Source organism: Hyperolius riggenbachi, chromosome 8, assembly GCF_040937935.1.
Source record: "Hyperolius riggenbachi isolate aHypRig1 chromosome 8, aHypRig1.pri, whole genome shotgun sequence".
NCBI lineage: Eukaryota > Metazoa > Chordata > Amphibia > Anura > Hyperoliidae > Hyperolius > Hyperolius riggenbachi.
Genome location: NC_090653.1, coordinates 249,119,906 through 249,136,096, shown reverse-complemented (window position 1 = coordinate 249,136,096; position 16,191 = coordinate 249,119,906). Strand labels below are relative to the sequence as shown.

The window sequence follows — 16,191 nt, the reverse complement described above, 5'->3', positions numbered from 1 at the left end:
TGTTGTGTATCTTTTGGAGCAGAGAGGAGTTCTGAGTTCAGGCCCACTTTAAAAGACAAGTACACTTGTACTATCAATGTGGTAAACCTGACTCAACTGCACCCTGATCAGATCAAAAATGTGTAGAGCTTCAAGGAATACTGTAGGCGGGTAGGGGGAAAAATGAGTTAAACTTACCCGGGGCTTCTAATGGTCTCCCGCAGACATCCTGTGCCCGTGCAGCCGCTCACCGATGCACCGGCACCGTCTCTGGTTCACTTCAGGAATTTCAGACTTTAAAGTCTGAAAACCACTGCGCCTGTGTTGTAGTGTCCTCACTCCCTCTGATGTCATCAGGAGCGTACTACGCAAGCCCAGTATGGTCTGTGCCTGCGCAGTATGCTCCTGGTGACATCAGCGGGAACGAGGACACGGCAACGCAGGCGTTCAACTAATTTTCCTCAGACCCCCCTACAGTATTCCTTTCAGTGAGCTTTCCAGCAATCTACCCTCCCCCCCCCCCCTTTCCCCCTCACTCACTCTCTTGCTATGAAAATCAAAACACTTTTATCTGTCTGTGCAAATAATCCTATGTACAGTACTTTCCAGCACAACTACTAGCAGCATTCTATTGCCTCATTTACTTTGTAAACAGCATAAAGACCGCCATGAAGGAAAAGTCAGTAATGCTAGGAACACACAATGAGATTTTCTGGCAGATACATATAAATCAATATGAATTGCAGAATTTATTGGGGAATTATTTGGAGCCGATTAAATATACTTATATGTTCAGCAGCGCCAACCATCACCACCAGTTTCTTTCATGAATAACTGGGCCATCACTGCTGAACCATCAACTCCCTCTGCTCCCCCTCCTTTGATGACTTTGATTGCCAAGTGCAACTGGTGGTGCTGTAGTATGGCAGCCCCGGCTCTTGGCTTTCGGACAGTTTTCCCCCTTAAGGGGCCCATATACCTAACGATTTTCCCACCGATATACAGCAGATTCGATCACTGTGTTCGAATCTGCTGTCAAATCGTTGCACAAACGAATAATTCCCGTCGAGCCGTCCGTGTGGAAGATTTTGCTCAATCGCCGGCGGGAGTGCGTCGATAGCGGCGTTCGAATGCCCGACGACCGACGCAATACAGCGGCAATACATTACCTGCTCCGGCCGGCGCGAGTCCCCCGGTCCCCTCTGTCTCTTCTCCGCTGGGCTCCAGCTTCACTGAACTTCCTGTCCCGGCAGGAAGTTTAAACAGTAGATCGCCCTCTACTGTTTAAACTTCCCCGAACAGAAAGAAGTGAAGCCTGCCGGTCCAGAACCCAGCGGAGAAGAGACAGCGGGTAATGTATGCAGGGCGGCAGCACCACCACAGATTGTGATCGGTTTCATGCTGAAATCGATTCACAATCTGTTTGCAGTAAAGGCAGCCATACGATCCCTCTCTGATCAGATTCGATTAGAGAGGGATCTGTCTATCGAAATCTGATGGCAAATCGACCAGTGTATGGCCACCTTTACTTTCGCCATCCAACTTCCTTTCCCCCACGGCTCCATTAAGAACCTGTATGAGCCAAAACCAATTTCGTGTACCACATCCAGGATTTCTCCCCCCTCACCCCACACACCTTTGTACTTGGCGAAATAAATTATTCAGATCACTTATCCTTTAACATGCTTCTACAGATTTCAGGTGTGCCAGTCTTCTGAATAGTCCCATGTACAAAGCCTTTTCACAATAAAGAATCATTACTTGAGCACTGAGGGGAATTTGTGAATGGGTCCTTCTTCTTTTTCTTGTTTTTTTTTTAATTTAAGTATGTATATAGCGCCAACATATTACACAGAGCTGTACAGAGTATATTGTCTTGCCACTAACTGTCCCTCAGAGGAGCTCACAATCTAGTCTCTACCATGCCATACGTCTATGCATGGGCGTCCACAGAAAGGGGGGGGGGGGGAATGGGGGGTCGCGTGCCGCGCCAAAAATGTGCATGGCCATGGACCAGGGTGTGGTCATGGGTGGAGCCAAATTTACATGAACTTAGCAATGGTGGGACATTAGACTAGGACTAAGAATTAAATTGCAAGCGCCTCCGTAGTGAAACTTTCCCCCCAGTTTAGGTAGTGACAGGTGCCCCCCCTGTTTAGGTAGTGACAGGTGCCCCCCCTGTTTAGGTAGTGACAGGGACCCCCCTTGGGGGGGCAGAAGGGCAGCTGGTGGCTAGGCGCTCCAATTTGCCCAACATGCAGACACCCATGCGTCTATGCATATATCATGTAGTGAATGTATCATAGTCCAGTTTTTTAGGGGAAAGCCAATTAACTTGTCTGTATGTTTTTGGGATGTGGGAGGAAACTAGAGTGCTCAGAAGAAACACACACAGACACAGGGAGAACATACAAACTCCTTGCAGATGTTGACCTGGCTGGAATTCGAACCGGGGACCCAGCGCTGCAAGGCAAGAGCACTAACCACTTCACCACCGTGCTGCCTACATTCTTCATGTAGAATAGGAAAACAGTAGAAAACTGATCTAAGATAACATTTATCTCTGACTCAAAGTCACCATTAATCAGCAAAAACTCAACTAAACTGCTCAGCTGGCAGCCCTGATCTGGCCGCACAAGCCTATGTAGGTCACCCACACCCATATGGCTGACCAGAAAGGTCACGTGTTGCTGACAGACACCGGTATTTTTCTGTCGGGTATGCTAAAATGTTGGAACACCTGTATTGTTTTTCTAATTCACTCACCATGAAGAGTTTTTGTGGGTTCTGATGTTGAATTGCTGCGTGACTCGCATATCGGGACAACTGCAAAGAACACAAACTCCTCAGGGACAGCATGGCTCCCCACAGCTCCTGCATGCCCGACCCGGGATAGGTGTCCAGAGAGATGCCTGAAACCCCTAAAGCCCTGAATATACTCCACCTCACGGTATTTATGGAATACAAAGATAAGGTTGCTGAAACTTTACCTGCAATACGTGCCTTTGGTATTTACACTTGTCGTTATTATGTACTTAAAACTCACGGGCATAATCTAGGCCAGCTACAGAGGGTCTTCTTGTAAGGACCTTCAGATCAGCCGGCGCATGAGGTTTCTATGACAACGGCGCCGCTTTCTAAGCACTATGGAGAGTTTTTCGGGGACTTGAATTCATACTTCATTGAATTTATATACAGCTCACTCACTCCTGTCAGGAAAGGGCTGTGGAAAAGTAACCAGGACTCCTGAAGCAGAATGTATGTATGAACGTACTCCTGTTCCGTTCATATAAAATAGATATAGATTATTACAGTATTTGTAGTTTTTCCCGTGTTCTAGACTGCAACTCTTTCATAGTTGACAAGTTGTCTTGTCACTAACTGTCTCTCAGAAGAGCTCAAAGTTTAAAGGATACCCGAGGTGACATGTGAGATGATGAGATAGACATGGGTATGTAAAGTGCCTAGCACACACATAACTATTCTGTGTTCCTTTTTTTTCTCTCTGCCTGAAAGAGTTTAACACCAGGTATGTAAGTGACAGTTCCTGTCAGGACTGAGTCAGACTACAGTGTGACCCTCGCTGATAAGAAATTACAACTATAAAATACTTTCCTAGCAGAAAATCGCTTTGGAGATCAGGAAAGAGATAAAAAGGGTCAATAGTTCATAGATTTTAGCTCTGGCATACGTCAATGAATGTGTCATTGAGCAAAAACAATAAAACAGTTAAAACTTAAAAAGTTGATTTAAACATCAAATAAAACTGTGGAATATCTTAAAAAGTCATTTTTAGGAGAAGGAAGATAGATACAATCGTTCATTTCATTCATTTATTTTTGCCTCAGGTGTCCTTTAATCCCTACTGCAGTCACAGTCATTCTCCATACAATTTCAGGGAACAATCAACCAATGGATCAAATTGAATGGTGTGGATGGTGCCAATTGACATCAATCGATCGATTTATCGATCACACGGACTAATTATCTAAAATGATCGAGTTGGTTATATTTCTGATCCACTCATTCCGATCACAATTATCAGATTGGAAGGTTGATAGTTTGCTGAAAGAGTGGTGCTCCCAGTCCCTGCTCACAGCAACTCGGTCGCATTTACTCATTTGGAAGAAATAGGGGACCCAGCCGGAACAGAGATGAATTAAGATGCAATGGGGCCCTAGGCAAGGTAGAAGAATTGGGGCCCCCTTGTGGTCTTTTTGGTAAGCTGAAGTGAAGAGAGGTCAGAGAAGGTGGCAGGGGGGCCCTTTGACACCCACTAGACCCCAAGAACCTGCCTAGGTTGCCTGGTGGATGGTCCTGCTCTGAGCGGGAAACACTAACATTAAAATTGCACACATGGACTCGGGGGTTCCGGACTTTAGGCAACTTTATTAAACATATTCGGTTAGTGGCATGGATAGTGTTTCCTGCTGGGTCCCCTATTTCTTAGAAATTAGTGGATGCAATCAAATTGCCACAAGGAGGCAGTTGTCTCCCTTAAGTGTAAGCATGCGCACACATTTTCAACGGTTGATGCTCAGAGGGGCCAGGACACAATCCCTCATGCAACCGTTAGGGGGCTGAGCCCTGTACAGACTTTCTTGGTATAGCAAAGTGACAGATCTATTGCTATGGGAAGGGAAGGGGGAGTTGGGGAGGGATAGTGTGTGGCACATTATGGAGCAGCTTCCAGCGGGAGTGAGAAGGGAAGAACAATGCCCCCTGCCAAGCCTAATCTGTTGTGGGTATGCACCATCAGGCTAAAATGCTGGGAAGAACCAATTATGTTATTAGAGGGAGAAACTTTATGGTCCAGAGTATTATACTAAGGAGTTGGAGTCGTGGTTTAATAACTGAGGAGTCGGAGTCAGATGATATTTCTATTGACTCCACAGCCCTGCTAACGGGTGAGGATCTAAACTAGGGCCAGCTGGTGGTGTGGGCATGCAGCACTAAAGAGTGGGAGCTTGGCGTGCTCTAGACAAAACAGGCAGTGGTCAAATACTATGAGTATTTTAATCTACCATGAAGTACATGAATGTAGAAAGTGACAAATGCAGCAATTATACAAATATTGTCTGATACTGTACCAGGTCTGCGTTGGCTCTAGGGGGTGTGGGTGGCCTCACAACCGTTTTTGCAAACCTTGCTTCTTCTGATGCTTAAAGTATGTTCTACTGACTCTTGCCCTGCTACACTGCGCCTTGAAACTGGAGCCTCTCTCGCCTCTGCCTCAGTCCAGCCCTGGAAGAAATAAGTCTTTACAAAAAAATGTAAACATCATTAGGGTTGAAGAGCGTTGAACTGGAGGGAGCTCCAGGGATAGGCAGAGGCACATGAGGAATCCTGTATCTAGGAATAGGAAGGGGTGAACAGGGTGGATGAAAGCAGATGTTCATTAGCAGACTGCATTAAAGAGAATCTGTACTGTCCGATTTGTACAATAAAAAAACATACCAATCGAGTCCTCTTTGCCATCTCCGCCACTCCCCGCTGCAATCCTGGCTTTGAATCGCCAGTTTTAGGCAGTGTTTACAAACAAAAAACATGGCCGCTAACCAGGAAGTGATGTTTGTGTGTGTGTGTGTATGTGTGTGACATTTTTACAGTCTTCAACTGTCCAATTTTGGTGAGCTTGTGCAAATTGTAGCCTCTTTTTCCTATTTGTAGTGGAGATGAGTGGTGCTCGTTGCGGTCTTCCGCTGTTGTAGCCCATCCACCTCAAGGTTGTGCGTGTTGTGGCTTCACAAAAGCTTTGCTGCATACCTCGGTTATAACGAGTGGTTATTTCAGTCAATGTTGCTCTTCTATCAGCTTGAATCAGTTGGCCCATTCTCCTCTGACCTCTAGCATCAACAAGGCATTTTCGCCCACAAAACTGGATGTTTTTCCCTTTTCACACCATTCTTTGTAAACCCTAGAAATGGTTTGCGTGAAAATCCCAGTAACTGAGCAGATTGTAAAATACTCAAACCAGCCCATCTGGCACCAACAACCATGCCAGGCTCAAAATTGCTTAAATCACCTTTTTTCCTATTCTGACATTGAGGGCCCTTTTCCACCTGCAATCGCTAGCGTTCACACTGAACGCTAGCGATTGCTGAATCGCAAAACCGGCGATTCCCCCGACGTTTGCGGCCGCGATTTTGCTATGCTATGCACTGCATAGCAAAATCGCGGCAATTATCGCTCCGCCGCGCGTTCGCGTTCCCGACAAAAGCGAATCGCGGTAGTGGAAATGACCTACCGCGATTCCTATGTTACAGAGCAAACCGTAGCGATTGTAAAATCGCTAGCGGTTTGCGGTTTTGCGATTCAGCCAGCGCAAACGCGCTGGTGGAAAAGGGCCCTCAGTTTGTAGTTCAGGAGATTGTCTTGACCAGGACCACACCCCTAAATGCATTGAAGCAACTGCCATGTGATTGGTTGATTAGATAACTGCATTAATGAGAAATTAAACAGGTGTTCCTAATAATCCTTTAGGTGGGTGTATATTTATCATGTTACAGTATACTACAAGTTTTTATTACATAGTGAATTATCTGCACTCCAGTCTGGGATTCTCACAGTTTCTCAGCATGTGACAGGCAGCTCCCTTTTCCCCCTCAGCCTCACAAACTGCACAGACAAGCTGAAACTGCTAGCTGTCTGTGAGAAATAAACAAAGCACATAAAGCCTGCAGGGTGCATGCATAACTTGTATTTACAACAGAGGCAGCCCATTCCTCTCTGGGTCGACAAAGCTTGACAAAGAAAATATTAGATATATTACAGAGACAGTGCAACTAGAAAAGGCAGCAGTAATCCAGAGCACATTAGAACAGGTATAGGAACTTATAGGATAGAAGAAATAAGGCTGAACATTTTGTTAGAGTTTCTTTAAAGAAAAATGTTGATACACCTATTCAAGCTAATTTCAGGATGCGCACTACCGCAATGGGTATGTTGTGAAAGGGTGGTCTGTGCACACTTGATGTTAGTAAAGCGTGTTAGTGTGTATTACGCATGTACACCAAACAGTGCACACACAGCATTGTCTGGTGGACATATTTATGCATTGTGCAGCACTGAGTTCCAAGAAAACAAAGCTACACTGTGCCTTTCATATCATTTCATTCTATGAAACGTACAGCCACCTTCATGGGAAAGCAGCGCAAAAGAGTGCTCAGGTCCTCAGCCTAACTGCAACTCTAAAAAAAAAAATTAAAAAAAAATTGATTGACGTACTTCAAAGGTAGTTTCTTTTTTTATTTGTGGTATTTTTTGTTTTACTTAAAAGGAACTAAAGGAGAGAGATACTGTATATGAAGGCTGCCATATTTATTTCCTTATAAACAATACCAGTTGCCTGGCAGTGCTGCTGATCTTTCTGGGCAGTAGTGTCTGAATCGCACACCTGAAGCAAGCATGCAGTTTATCTCGCCAGAGACATCTGAACTGCATGCTTGTTCAGGGTCTATGGCTAATAGTATTAGAGGCAGTGGCTCAGCAGGGCAGCCAGGCAATATGCATTGTCTATAAGGAAATAAATATGGAAGCTCCCATATGTTTCTCACCTCAGGTTCCCTTTGATGCTGAAAATTAAATAATAATAAATTAAATGTGTTATAACACTACAGATGACTGATGGAGAAGGTTGTGAAACAAATGGAGGCTTCGGTGGGAGAGGAGGTAAGCCTAATGATATCCGCACATGTTTACATCTGACAAAGTTAGACCTTTCAATAGATTCAATATATATAAATTATTTGCCTTCTGGGTGAGAGACCCTCATTTATTTTTATATATATCTTATGCTTAAAGGGAACCCGAGGTGAGAGAGATATGGAGTCTGCCATATTTATTCCCTTCTAAACAATGCCAGTTGCCTGGCAGCCCCATTGATCTTCTGGCATAAGTAACGTCTGAGTCAAAACCCTGGAACAAGCATATGGCTAGTTCAGTAAAAGTCAGCTGAGTCAGAGTACCTGGTCCGCTGCATGCTTTTTCAGTAAAGGGTAGGAGGCGCCGGTAGAACTAATGGTATAATCACTCTATACGGTAGATACAGCATTCAATAAGAAAATGGTGTGGTCCTACTTTCTAGATGTCCCTTTTTGGGAAGTATACAAACTGGATTTTTTTGCTTTTGAAATTCTATTTATTTTGCACAAATAATGCTAGGCAACTGGTGCAGCACTGCCAGGCAACTGGTATTGTTTATAAGGAAATGCTGTATCTACCGTATAGAGTGATTCTACCATTAGTTCTACCAGGCGCCTCCTACCGTTTTTCAAAATTACCCTAACCCCTAGTCCTAGGGGAAGATCCACATCGGAAAGTCTCCGATAGATCGATTTTTTTTGGAGCTGCGACCAAGGACAAAAGGCCGAGTGGGGACGGTACTTCCCCACAGGCGAGCACGAGTGGTTGCCTCACCTAGAAACCCACTCTTGTGAGTATAAAATTTACTGTACTTACTAAATATCTCCATACCGATTAACGTATTGCACCAGATTGGGCTCCCGGACCCCCTGTGCTTTCTCTTCCACTACTTCTATGGCTAAAAATATTATGCTAGGCACACACCATACCATTTTCTGGCTGATTTTCCTGCCAGATCGATTATTTCTAACATGACCGATCTGAATTTTTCGATTTTACGGTCGTTTTTCCAGTTGATTTTCTAATTGATTTCCGTCCATACCTATGGAAATTGATCGGGAAAAAAATCGGAAAATTGCAAAAATCAATCGAAATTCAGATCAGACATGTTGGAAGTAATCGATCTGGCAGATAAATCTGACAGAAAATTGTATGGTGTGTACCTAGCATTAGAGACACAGAATCAGAAGGACTGCCAGGCAACAAGTAACACTGAAGTGAAAAAAAACTTCTGATGTAATGTCAGTGTCTGAACAAGCTTATGGCTAGTCCAGTAAAAGCTTAGTGGGAGTGCCTGATCTGCTGCATGCTTGTTCAGGGTCTATGGTTAAAAGTATTAGAGGCAGAGGATCAGTGGGGTAGCCAGGCAAATGGTATTGTTTAAAAGGAAATTAATAAAAAGTTCTATTGCTTTTTTTTCTAAAGGGAACCCGAGGTGAGAGGGATATGGAGGCTACCATATTTGAGAGGTTTCTACCTTATTTCCCCTCCCCCAAGCCCACCATCAGCTCCATCCATACATGTACTACAGTCCCCTTCCACATACAGTAGTAGCCCCATTCCATATATTCATTCCTTCTGCCATGCACAGCCTCTCTCTTTCAACAAGCAGCCCTCGTCTTACATGCATTTCATGTAAAGTTATCAACTTAGCAATCGCCTATATGGGCTTTTTTTTTAACAATTTTGCCCCCTTACCGGAGTCTCATAATTTGTTCACTCTGGACAGATGTCAGCATATACAACAATAACATTTGTAAAGTGCTTTTCTCCTACAGAACTAATTAGTTGCTGGGTAGAATGGCATTTATGGACACATCACCTTTTCTTCTGTAGCACAGACTACATGGCTTTTTATTCTGGATTTAGACACCTCCAGGGTTGGAGCTGTCCTGATTAAGTGGGGTAGGGAGTTCCAAATGGTAGTGGCAGCATGACAAAAGGCTATGCCTCCAAAGATTTTTAAGTGGTCCAAGTTATGAGATCCTGTTGAGGTTATAGGACCTGTGATGCAGTTACAACAAATTCTTCAGACAAGACAAGACAAGTCAAATAACATTTATATCGCGCTTTTCTCCTGGCGGACTCAAAGCGCCAGAGCAACAGCCACTAGGGCGCGCTCTATAGGCAGTAGCAGTGTTAGGGAGACTTGCCAAAGGTCTCCTACTGAATAGGTGCTGGCTTACTGAACAGGCAGAGCCAAGATTCGAATCCTGGTCTCCTGTGTCAGAGGCAGAGCCCTTAACCATTACACCATCAGGCATTCGGGGCCTCAAGGGTTTGTTCACTACAATATATTTTTGCCTGTTTACATCATGTTAATACATATGATAATAATTACACCTTTAACAAAATCTGGACTTCTGCTATAATGTTTCCGTGTGCTGCAGATGTCAGGGAACTTTTTCCCCACCGCAGTCAGTGAGGAGAAGCTTCAGGAAGCGCGTGAGAAATCCATACAAAGGATATTTGGCTCCAGTCTGGCCATATTAGCTGTGGATGGGAAATCCCATAAACCCAACCAGTGCTCCTATGAAGACATCGTACGGGACAAGATGACACAGCAGTGAGTTCTTATCTGCATATAAAGAATGGAATTTTGTAGGTAGATGAAGATTGCGCTGATATTTCACCTCCCTACAGGGACAGACAGCAGACAAGCCTACAGCTACTTTTGTATTCAAACTTACAGATTTAAAAAAAAAGGTCTGAATACTATTTTCCGTGACTTATGTCCATGATGTCATCAAGACTCGCCTAAACTGGAAGTTGGAGTGTCCTGAACACTTTCCAATACTCCCTGATGGTTTACAAATTTCCATTCAACATTTTGAGTGTACTCATAGTAACATGTAGTATGATGAGATAAACTCATATGACCATATACTGTACCAATCCTAGTTACAATTATGCCTTTGTACTCATTTTAAAGGATACCCGAAGTGACATGTGACATGATGAGATAGACATGTGTATGAGTAATGCCAAGCACACAAATAACTAGGCTGTGTTCCTTTTTTCTTTCTCTGCCTGAAAGAGTTAAATATCAGGTATGTAAGTGGCTGACTTAGTCCTGACTAGTGTTGGGCGAACAGTGTTCGCCACTGTTCGGGTTCTGCAGAACATCACTCTGTTCGGGTGATGTTCGAGTTCGGCCATATGGCCGAACTAAGAGCGCATGGCCGAACGTTACCCGAACGTTCGGCTAGCGCTGTGATTGGCCGAACGGGTCACGTGGTTCGGACCCGAACGCGCTCTGATTGGCCGAACGGGTCACGTGGTTCGGGTAAATAAATACCCGATCCACGTCATTTCTCCGCCATTTGTCTGTGGGTTTAGCTTTGGGTAGGCAGGCAGGGTAGTTCTCTCTCCAGCCAGGCTAGCCAGGGTCCCCCGGTCATTGTGTCGCTGCTGGGAATAGTAGTACACCGCTCAGCCACACTATATAGCATTGTGTTTACTGCCACTCTGTGTGTCTGCTGGGAACAGTAGTACACCGCTCACCCTGTATAGCATTGTGCTCTGTGTCGCTGCTGGGAATAGTAGTACACCGCTCAGCCACACTATATAGCATTGTGTTTACTGCCACTCTGTGTGTCTGCTGGGAACAGTAGTACACCGCTCACCCTGTATAGCATTGTGCTCTGTGTCGCTGCTGGGAATAGTAGTACACCGCTCAGCCACACTATATAGCATTGTGTTTACTGCCACTCTGTGTGTCTGCTGGGAACAGTAGTACACCGCTCACCCTGTATAGCATTGTGCTCTGTGTCGCTGCTGGGAATAGTAGTACACCGCTCACCCACACTATATAGCATTGTGTTTACTGCCACTCTGTGTCTCTGCTGGGAACAGTAGTACACCGCTCACCCTGTATAGCATTGTGCTCTGTGTCGCTGCTGGGAATAGTAGTACACCGCTCACCCACACTATATAGCATTGTGTTTACTGCCACTCTGTGTGTCTGCTGGGAACAGTAGTACACCGCTCACCCTGTATAGCATTGTGCTCTGTGTCGCTGCTGGGAATAGTAGTACACCACTCACCCACACTATATAGCATTGTGTTTACTGCCACTCTGTGTCGCTGCTGGGAACAGTAGTACACCGCTCACCCACCACTGTATAGCATTGTGTTTACTGCCACTCTGTGTCTCTGCTGGGAACAGTAGTACACCGCTCACCCTGTATAGCATTGTGCTCTGTGTCGCTGCTGGGAATAGTAGTACACCGCTCACCCACACTATATAGCATTGTGTTTACTGCCACTCTGTGTCGCTGCTGGGAACAGTAGTACATCGCTCACTCACCACTGTATAGCATTGTGTTTACTGCCACTCTGTGTCTCTGCTGGGAACAGTAGTACACCGCTCACCCACCACTGTATAGCATTGTGCTCTGTGTCGCTGCTGGGAACAGTAGTACACCGCTCAGCCACACTATATAGCATTGTGTTTACTGCCACTCTGTGTCTCTGCTGGGAACAGTAGTACATCGCTCACCCACCACTGTATAGCATTGTGCTCTGTGTCGCTGCTGGGAATAGTAGTACACCGCTCACCCACCACTGTATAGCATTGTGCTCTGTGTCGCTGCTGGGAATAGTAGTACACCGCTCACCCACCACTGTATAGCATTGTGCTCTGTGTCGCTGCTGGGAATAGTATTACACCGCTCACCCGCCACTGTATAGCATTTCTGTACTGCCACTGTACTGCTGCCAGTCAGCGTGTACTTTTACAGATAAGTGAAATGAAGAAGAAATCCTGTGAAAGAGGGAGGGGCAAGGGAAGAGGTGTTCCCCCTGACGGTTCACGTACAGGCCACAGTGGAGCACCGAAGAAAACCCACTCAATACCTCCCATGTTGTCCAGGAAATTAACCCTCACAAATCCAAAAGAACAGGACCAGATAAATACTTGGATGACCTCTCAAGCGTCCAGCAGTGGGTTAAGCAGCACCAGCACATCACGCACGAGGTCCGAGTCCTCAGCCAGTTACAAGGAGCCAGTGGGCACAAAGCAGACACAACCGGCAGCGACACCACGCACACAACTGCCAAATAACCAGTCCGAAGAATTTCCTCAGGACACAATGGGGTATTCGCAGGAGCTATTCCCAGCCCAACAAACTTCCACCTTTCAAAGGTCAATGGAACTGCCAGAAATGTTGTGCCCGGATTCACAACCATTGACTGTGGGAAATGCACCGCGCACTGAAATGCAAGGCGAGTCCGAGGAGGACTCGGAAACCCAAATCCCAGAGCAAGTTGGGCAGGAGGGGTTTCAATTGCAGGAGGTCGGCCGAGAAGATCTTGAAGACGACGTTGGAGTGTGCTGCGCAGAGGTTGTTGTGGGGAGCTCTACTCCATGGCGGCAGGCCCACAATCACATATGACGAGTTTGAGGAGATGGAAGAGGAGGAGGAGGGTATGGACAATGTTGACAGAGACCCAGATTTTGTATGTGAAGGAGAACATCGCCGTCGTAGCAGCAGCACAGATGAGTCTGTTGAAGAACCCACTGCTGCACGAGTTCGACTTGTGCCACAAGGTAGGCGGCGCGAAATTTCAGGCACCACAAGCGTGGAAGTTCAAGTGAGACAAAAAAGAGGCGCAAACAGAAATCGCCAGCAAGGCAGGTGCTCCAAAGGCTGGCCTTTCTTTGAAGACTGCAGTGAGGATGGTACCATGGTGATTTGCAAGGTGTGCAAGACCCGCCTGAGCAGGGGGAAACATATTAACAACCTCTCCACCACCAGCATGACCCGCCACATGGTATCCAAACATCCCACTCTGTGGCCGCCAGGACAGGGTACCAGCAGCAACACTGCCTCCCTTGGGGTCACCAGACTCACCACCAGACCCTCCTCAGCAGCAGCAGTAGCCCAGCCATTGCGTGGTTCACAACAACATTCACAAACATCAGACGACGCTGACACTGTCACTTTCCGGAATAGTGCTCTTGAGGTCTCCCAGTCATCAAACACAACAACCAACAGCCGTTCAGTGTGCAGCCCTACGGTTCAGTTGTCTGTCTCGGAGATGCTTGAGCGCAAGAGGAAATTGCCAGAAAATGACCCCCGGGCCGTGGCAGTAACAGCCAGCATAGCCAAGCTTCTGGCCTGCGAAATGCTGCCATATCGAGTGGTGGAGACAAACAGCTTCAAGGGCATGATGTCAGTGGCCATCCCACGTTACGTGGTTCCCAGCCGCTACCACTTTGCGCGCTCTGCAGTGCCTGAGTTGCATGAGCACGTGGTCAGCAAAATAACCCGAAGCTTAAAGAATGCCGTTGCCTGCAAGGTTCACCTCACCACTGACACCTGGACGAGAGCGTTCGGCCAGGGTCGATACATCTCCCTTACCGCGCACTGGGTGAACCTTGTGGAGCGTGGCAGCGATTCCTCACCTGCTATGGCGCGGGTGTTGCCCACGCCGCAAACAGCTGCACCGCCGTCCCTCCCACTGGATAACAACAGCAGCACCTACCTCTCTGACTCCTTCTCCTCCAACGCATCTCAAAGCTGTACCTCATTCGGAAACGCTAACCCAGCAGCAGTAGGATCGTGGAAGCAGTGCAGCACAGCTGTTGGCATGCGTCAGCAAGCGTTGCTGAAGCTGATCTGCCTTGGGGATAAGCAGCACACAGGGGAGGAAATTTGGAGGGGAATAAAGGAACAGACGGATTTGTGGCTGGCACCGCTGGACCTGAAACCGGGCATGGTTGTGTGTGATAATGGGAGTAATCTCATTCGCGCTTTAAGGTTGGCTAAGCTGACACACATCCCTTGCCTGGCGCACGTGATGAACCTAGTAGTTCAGCGGTTCCTGAGGACATACCCAGGCGTGGCCGATCTTCTGTTGAAGGTGCGACGAGTGGCCAAACATTGTAGAAATTCCAGTACTGCTTCGGGGGCACTCGCCAAGATGCAGGAGCGCTTCAATCTCCCCCACCATCGCTTGTTGTGTGATGTCCCTACGCGCTGGAATTCTACGCTGCACATGCTAGCCCGCTTTTGCGAGCAGAAGAGTGCAGTGGTCCAGTACATGACGGCGCAGTACCAAGGCGTATCCGGACAGCTGCCAAGCTTCTGTGGATCCGATTGGGCCAACATGTTGGACCTCTGCCAAGTCCTCCAAAATTTTGAGCAATCCACGTTGCTTGTGAGCAGTGACAACTCTTCAGTCAGCATTACCATACCACTGCTATGTTTACTGAAGAAGTCAATGTTGAAAATCAAGGAAACAGCTGTCATGATGCAACTGGGGGAATCTGAAGGAGAAAACGATCAGCGTGATGGTACCAACATCAGGCCATCTGCCTCAGGAAACGCTGGCCCCAGCAGCTATGACGAAGAAGAGGAGGAGGAACAGCTGGAGTTGGAGCAGGAATTTCATGCCACCACTGACGAGGGCCAGAGCGGTGCACGTTGGACTTCCACAATTCAGCGTGAATAGTCAGCAGAAGCAGACCAGGAAGAAGGTGACGACTATGATGCATCACAACAACGCTCACAAGAGGATGATGAGGATTCTGGCAGGACTCTGGCACACATGGCTCAATTCATGCTAGACTGCATTGAACGCGACCGACGCATTGTGCGCATTCTGGACAACACCAATTACTGGGTTTATACCCTTCTGGATCCACGGTACAAACACAATGTTCCAAAACTGCTTGAAGAAAGAGTCAGACAGGTCAAAATGGAAGAATACCAGCAGGCCCTTGTGGAGACTTTAGAAAGGAGATTGACATCCTCCCCCTCCTCTAGCCAGTTGTACGCCGACAGACTGACTTCCGCAAACCCAGGACGACCAGGAGGGCAGCAAACAACACAAGCCGTAGCTAGTGCCCAAAAGGGAATGGTATCGGCAGTGTCCTTGGAGTGGGAACATTTTCTGACACCCATGCAGCAGCCCACAGAACAGCAAGCGTGCAGATCCACCTCCAACACCGATCGCCTGGAGAAGATGGTCAAGGACTACATGTCAGATGGCGTAGCTGTGTTGAACAATCCATCTGCACCCTTCAACTATTGGGTATCGAAGCTAGACACCTGACACGAACTGGCAATGTACGCAATAGAGGTGCTGGCTTGCCCGGCAGCCAGCGTTATGTCGGAACGCTGTTTCAGTGCTGCCGGAGGCATCGTCACAGATCGGCGTATCCGCCTCTCCACAGAAAATGCAGACCGTCTGACTCAAATTAAAATTAATTAATCCTGGATTGGAAACGACTATGCAACACTCCTGGACCCCAACCAAGTAACATGAACAATGACCATCTGTGATGGGTTAGCGTTGCCGGTCCCTGTTTATGGAACCTCTTATCTTTATTACATTTATGACTGCATGGCGGCAAAAAGCATGCTATCCGCACGCTTCTTGTCCTCATGCAAGGCCTGGGTTGTTGTGTCTGAAAGCGTGGCCTTCTCCTCCTGCGCCTCCTCCTGTTCCATCACGTGTGCTGCTGCTGGGTTAGCGTTGTCGGTCCCTGTTTATGGAGCCTCTTATCTTTATTACATTTATGACTGCATGGCGGCAAAAAGCATGCTATCCGCACGCTTT

The 16,191-nt window shown here is 46.9% G+C and overlaps 1 protein-coding gene across 5 annotated transcripts in view; it reads left to right on the top strand.

Moving 5' to 3' along the window:
* The first annotated feature begins 3,063 nt into the window (after nucleotides 1-3,063).
* TTC16 (tetratricopeptide repeat domain 16) overlaps nucleotides 3,064-16,191 on the top strand; it is a 35,230-nt gene continuing 22,102 nt past the window's right edge. For 2 of the 5 annotated variants that reach the window (XM_068248575.1, XM_068248573.1), the window contains exons 1-3: nucleotides 3,064-3,237; nucleotides 7,599-7,650; nucleotides 10,014-10,189. In XM_068248575.1, coding sequence (XP_068104676.1) covers nucleotides 7,606-7,650; nucleotides 10,014-10,189 — 221 coding nt within the window. In that variant the 5' untranslated portion in view covers nucleotides 3,064-3,237; nucleotides 7,599-7,605. The remainder of the gene's footprint in view (nucleotides 3,238-7,598; nucleotides 7,651-10,013; nucleotides 10,190-16,191) is intronic. The other 3 variants (XM_068248572.1, XM_068248576.1, XM_068248574.1) reach the window with 2 other exon arrangements.